Here is a 6,565-nt window from a genome sequence, read left to right as displayed (position 1 = left end):
GAGAGATTTAAAGGTAATATTAACAAGGAAAGCTCCAAAACAAAATGACAAATCAAAACAATAAAAGGAAAATAAAATTGAACAACACAAAATGTGAGTGTTTAAGTAAAGCAGTATCAAAATTTTGTTTCAGTTGCTTGTTATAATCAGGATACTCATATCAGACGACGTAGGAAACAAGTGAAAATTAAAGGAGAAATCAATGGAATGATTTTAATGATTTTAATGAAAACTGCGATGCGAGTAAAAAAAAATATGCACATCGTCTCTATACATTCCGAATAGTAACTATAACAGGACACTTTTCTCATTGATTTTGGACGAGTTAAGTTTTTTTCTGTTTCCCGTTATGCAAATAGAAAACTAAAATAAATGCTAGAAATGAGATGAAACGACCGAAAATCATAGGGAAGAATATGACACCTCTTAAGCTATCTAGATCATACAATTTACAAGCCCCGCGTTCATTACACTTCATATCCCACAGGATACACACTAAATCGATGGCACGTCCAAATACAACCGGCGCAGGAAGGAAGCCTAAGATAGAAAAGTAAAGAAAAGAACAAAGAGATGCATAAAAAACTTTGGTATATACAAAATAAATAACTATTATAATAGAAAATAACGTTCAAATTATATAGACTGAAAGCAAAGACTCCTGATTTGTTGGAAGCGTTTAAGAGCATTACTTAATGTTATACGGTTTCCATCAGTTAAATTATTTGAAATATTTCAGCAGTCATTTGGATTTATGTCGGCAAAGATACAAGCTCAGATCGAGCGTTAAGAATGGAAACGCCTGATGAACTGTGTACTAAGCTCCCCAGAGACTTAAATCGTATAAATTTTATTACATTGTAAGTTCTGTCATAGTCTAATGTTTCAAATGATTTAAAAACATTTAAATTCTTATTCCAAGTCAAAAGAGTATGAGATTTACATTGTATCACATTGGCTATCTGGATTTATAAAAGTTGATTTGTGCTGGTTATATCATAGTTTGAAAGGATTTGCCGTCAGACCAATATTAAAAAGACTGAAGTATTAGCTAAAATTTCGTTCGCGTAATAAAGAATGAATTTCAAAATTTACAAACTATTTAAGGAATATTTCTAGGGCTTCATACAATTATACAAACAAGAAGCGCTAAGTATGGATATAGGATTAAGCTTTTTAATTTACTATTTGCTATTTCTGTATCAAAGTTCCGTGTACAACTAAAATATAGTTCAATGTTATTCTTATTTAGGACATCTAGAAATTTTCAGAAAATTTGTAAATATTTGTAAATGGAATAAGACAAAGGAGAATGAAATACAATTTTTTCAATCCCCTTACTCTTAAGGAATGTCCAAATATTGTTAAAACTTTGTGAAAGGAAAATACACCAGATGAACCACGAGATTAACTTATACTGTCAAATCATGTATAATTTAGCAACAACACTAATCTTTAAGCCTAATTAATCTTAAGCCTAATTATTCAAATATTTATGAGATTTTTCAATGAAATTATTTAGCCGTCAAGTTTTTATATTACCTTTTATAATAAGATCGTCATCTCGATATAGCTGATATTATAATTTATTGGATTTATTATGCAATATATATAAAAATCTAAAGGCCTATGACCTCACTAGTTTCACCAGAATTTAACCAAGCCATCGCCACTGCAAAATAGTGTAATTTCTGTACCCTCCGAGTAATATTGAAAGAAAGTAGTGATCTCCAACCATGTATCAATATTTTAATATCGAAATCACTGACAGATATAATATTTAGTGTGAGGAAAATCATATTCTCTTCTTGTTGTACAGTACTCATTACAAGAGTCGAGTCATTTTATACTTACCGCCAGCAGATAAAATCATTGAGTAGAAGCCAATTCCGAGGGCCTTATCTTTCTCACTTGGTGTCCTGGAAAAGTATAAAGGGAAAATGTCGAGAATATTACTATTTACTTCCGAACTGAAATCTTACCGCGGTCATCATTACGTTTCGTCCTGCCGGAGTTAATGAAAAAAATAGCAGCCGATCGAGTCATCTACACTAATTCTGTCAAAATGCTTGTCTTTGAACGAATATTTAAAACAAATGTTGTTGTTAAAAGATTAGTGAGTGAGATAAACGTTAAAATATATGGCTAAAAACTTTATTTAGTTCCCGCTGAAGGGCTTTTACCATCTGAAATCGATCGGATAAGTATTAGTCAAGTACTGGGGTCAATTAATTACTTTTTACTTTACAGATAGTGACTTTGTACACAGGTTCGAACCTTTTGTTCTTTACTGTTCCATACATTCAGTTAATGGACAAGAAAATCTATCATTATATCTCATAATCATCGAAGTAGTCCATATCTTACCAGTCATATATTATACAAGACAAGACAAGACAAGACAATATCTGACTGTGTCATAGGAAGCAAATATATATCGTACGGCATTATCGAATACCATTTGATTAAAAGTCTTGCTTGTATTGCATATCATAAGACATTATGACATATAATAATCTATGATACATTGATTTTCATACCGATGTATGCACATACATACATACGTACATACATACATACATACATACATACATACATACATACATACATACATACATGCATACATATATACATACATACATACATGCATGCATACATACATACATAAATACTTACGTACATACACATACATACCATACATACATAAATACATACATACATACACACATTCACGCATACATACATACATACACACATACATACATACACATACATACATACATAAATACTTACATACATACATATATATATACATACATACATACATACATAAATACTTACATACATACACATACATACATACATACATACATACGTACATACATACATACATGCATGCATACATACATACATACATACATACATACATGCATACATGCATACATACATCCTACATACATACTACATACATACATACATACATGCATGCATGCATGCATGCATGCATGCATGCATGCATACATACATCACACTGACTGAGTACCAATCTTGAGAAATTAAGCTTCTCAAAACTAGAAAGGAGAAAGCTGATTCGGAGACTTTAGATGCAAGCCATCACTGGAACTGTAAAAGTCTGTAATTCTTTCCAAAATTTTATCATTTAAGTATATATGAACATGTCTAGACACGCAACTATATGCATGAGAATACATACATACAACAAAAACTTACAAATTTGCACATATACATACATACATTTCAATAAATCTTGAAATAAAACTGAAAATACCCCAGTGGCTGTGTGGTAAGTAGCTTGCTTACCAACCACATGGTTCCGGGTTCAGTCCCACTGCGTAGAACATTAGGCAAGTGTCTTCTACTATAGCCTCGGGCCGACCAAAGCCTTGTGAGTGGATATAGTAGACGGAAACTGAAAGAAGCCCGTCGTATATACGTATATATATGTGTGTGTTTGTCTCCCCAACATCGCTTGACAACCGTTGCTGGTGTGTTTACGTCCTCGTAACTTAGCAGTTCGGTAAAAGAGACCGATAGAATAAGTACTAGGCTTACAAAGAATAAGTCCTGGGGTCGATTTGCTCGACTAAAGGTGGTGCTCCAGCATGACCGCAGTCAAATGACTGAAACAAGTAAAAGAGTATACATACATACACATACATAAATACATACATGCATACATACATACATGCATGCATACATGCATACATACATACATACATACATACATACATACATTGTGACTTATGATAACCGATGGTGCCTTGATTTGCATACTGTCGTATATCATATGATGTCAAATCTTTGATGTATCACAACCTGCAAAATATTCATTTTCGCAGCAGTGTTTCAATAGGTCACGCGGAGGTACTCACCATTAAATACTGAGTGAATATCAAAACGATCCAGTTACCTTCTACCGGTGGACACTTAACCCTATCAATGCAAAAGGTCCAGATTGTTGCACACACGTTTTATATACATACGTAGCAGAAGTCATCTCTTTTCCTATATCATTTCTCAAACTCAGTAAGTCTGAGCAAACGTCCTGGGAGTCTAAGATGTTCTCTTACCTGGACTTTCATTGTACATTCACATCTACTGAGCAGCTGATCATTACAACAGCGCATGTCTTTTGTTTCCTGTTCCACAGAAGAATATCAGGCTTGTTATGTTTGTACCGCTCTAACCACTGAGCCATGCGCCTTCATTTATCATATAACGTACGACATTAAGATGTGTCATAAGTAACAAAGCATAGATTTTCGTAGGAACGTATATAAGACGTGTCGTAAGTAGAAGTGCATTAAATCTCATATGACAAAAACAGGATAATGTACAGCTTAATCACAGAAAGACGGACACCACCAGAAACATTATTCTACATTTACAAACCTGCTCGAGCAAAAGACAGATTACACCAAAACTGATGTGCTATCAGCAAAACAGAGACTATCTCTCGATGTATGCAACAGTGCAGATTCCGCTAAAGACATCTAAAGACTGGATAATGTACCATATCAATCCATTTATACACGTAGGAGTGGCTGTGTGGTAAGTAGCTTGCTAACGAACCACATGGTTCCGGGTTCAGTCCCACTGCGTGGTTCCTTCGGCAAGTGTCTTCTACTATAGCCCCGGGCCGACCAATGCCTTGTGAATGGATCTGGTAGACGGAAACTGAAAGAAGCCTGTCGTATATTATATATATATATATATATATATATATATATACGTGTGTGTGTGTATATGTTTGTGTGTCTGTGTTTGTCCCCCTAGCATTGCTTGACAACCGATGCTGGTGTGTTTACGTCCCCGTCACTTAGCAGTTCGGCAAAAGAGACCGATAGAATAAGTACTGGGCTTACAAAGAATAAGTCCGGGGTCGATTTGCTCGACTAAAAAAAGGCGGTGCTCCAGCATGGCCGCAGTCAAATGACTGAAACAAGTAAAAGAGTAAAAGAGTAAAGAGAGAGTACTCACCTTACAACTAGAAGATAACCGGGTGGAACACTGGCCATACCAACAATGCCAATGATAGTCGTAAGTACTATAAATAGATATTTGGCCCCGCAGTCAATGGGACACAGACCAGCAGTTGCTGACATTCCAGGGATTCCTTTGCAGTTGGTAAACTTCTGTAAAAGAAAAAATGGAAATACAAGAAATGGTAATGAATATATACATATATGCACACTCAGATATATATATATTTCTTTACTACCCAAAAGGGGCTAAGCATAGAGGGGGCAAACAAGGACAGACAAAGGGATCAAGTCGATTACATCGACCCCAGTGCGAAACTGGTACTTAATTTATCGACCCCGAATGGATGAAAGGCAAAGTCGACCTCGGCGGAATTTGAACTCAGAACGTAACGGCAGACGAAATACGGCTACGCATTTCGCCCGGCGCGCTAACGATTCTGCCAACTCAGATATAGTTGCACACACACACACTCACACACACACACACACACACACACACACACACACACACACACACACACAACACACACACACACAAACACACACACACGCACACATATCTTTTTAGAGTCGCGACCCACTAAGATTCCGTTCGCGACTCATAGTTTGGGAACCGCTGATATAGAGGAATGAAGAAATGAAGAAGGAAAAGGAAGATGAAAACGGTACATTAAGATTAAAAAATGCTTTGAACTTACAAGATTATTTCCTTCCATACATCCAGCATGACAGGGTGAGAAATAATTCTGTTGATCGGAACCACATACGGGGAAATACTGTCGAATATCACAATTGCAATCATCAACTAATGCCGACATATTGGAATTTAGGGAACTGAAAGGGAAACAGACGATAGATATTCTTATTATTTTAATCTCAGCTCGGCTCTGAATGAGTTCTCTATAGATCAAAAGTAAAGGGTAAAAAACCCCTTCGGTCATGAATGACCTTGAGATCGCACCTAGAAGGTTCCCCTCCGAGACACAAGTCCGAATAGGTTTGTTTATGGAAGTCCAGCAGTCCCCCATACATGACAGTCTTTCCTATCCCCGCCACCGATGTTATCCAAGGGAAAATAAGTACCAGTTATGCATTGGAGGTCGATGTAATCGAATTTCCTCTCACCCGAACTGGCTGGCCTTGTACCAACATTTGAAACCAATACTTTGGATGTGCATAAACAGATTGTATGTTTTTATGTGCTACTATCCAAGAGTTCATTACTACCCACGAGGGGCTAAACACAGAAGGGACAAACAAGGACAGACAAACGGTAACTGGAACTTATTTAATCGACCAGTGCGTAACTGGTACTTATTTAATCGACCCCGAAAGGATGAAAGGCAAAGTCGACCTCGGCGGAATTTGAACACAGAACGTAACGGCAGACGAAATACCTATTACCCACAAGGGGCTAAACACAGAGAGGACAAACAAGGACAGACAAACGGATTAAGTCGATTATATCGACCCCAGTGCGTAACTGGTCCTTAATTTATCGACCCCGAAAGGATGAAAGGCAAAGTCGACCTCGGCGGAATTTGAACACAGAACGTAAC

General features: G+C 36.5%; 1 protein-coding gene across 1 annotated transcript in view; it reads right to left on the bottom strand.

The window, feature by feature from the left end:
- Nucleotides 1-190: 190 nt before the first annotated feature.
- The window catches only part of LOC115223939 (solute carrier organic anion transporter family member 2A1-like), a 39,807-nt gene continuing 33,432 nt past the window's right edge, over nt 191-6,565 (bottom strand). The window contains exons 7-10 of the mRNA XM_029794683.2: nt 5,705-5,840; nt 5,002-5,156; nt 1,855-1,919; nt 191-540 (exon numbers count right to left, since the gene is read on the bottom strand). Of these exons, the coding sequence (XP_029650543.1) occupies nt 326-540; nt 1,855-1,919; nt 5,002-5,156; nt 5,705-5,840 (571 nt within the window). The 3' untranslated portion in view covers nt 191-325. The remainder of the gene's footprint in view (nt 541-1,854; nt 1,920-5,001; nt 5,157-5,704; nt 5,841-6,565) is intronic.

This window comes from Octopus sinensis, linkage group LG24, assembly GCF_006345805.1.
Source record: "Octopus sinensis linkage group LG24, ASM634580v1, whole genome shotgun sequence".
Classification (NCBI taxonomy): Eukaryota; Metazoa; Mollusca; class Cephalopoda; order Octopoda; family Octopodidae; genus Octopus; species Octopus sinensis.
The sequence above is the reverse complement of the archived record's forward strand: the minus strand, read 5'-3'. Positions and strand labels throughout refer to the sequence as shown.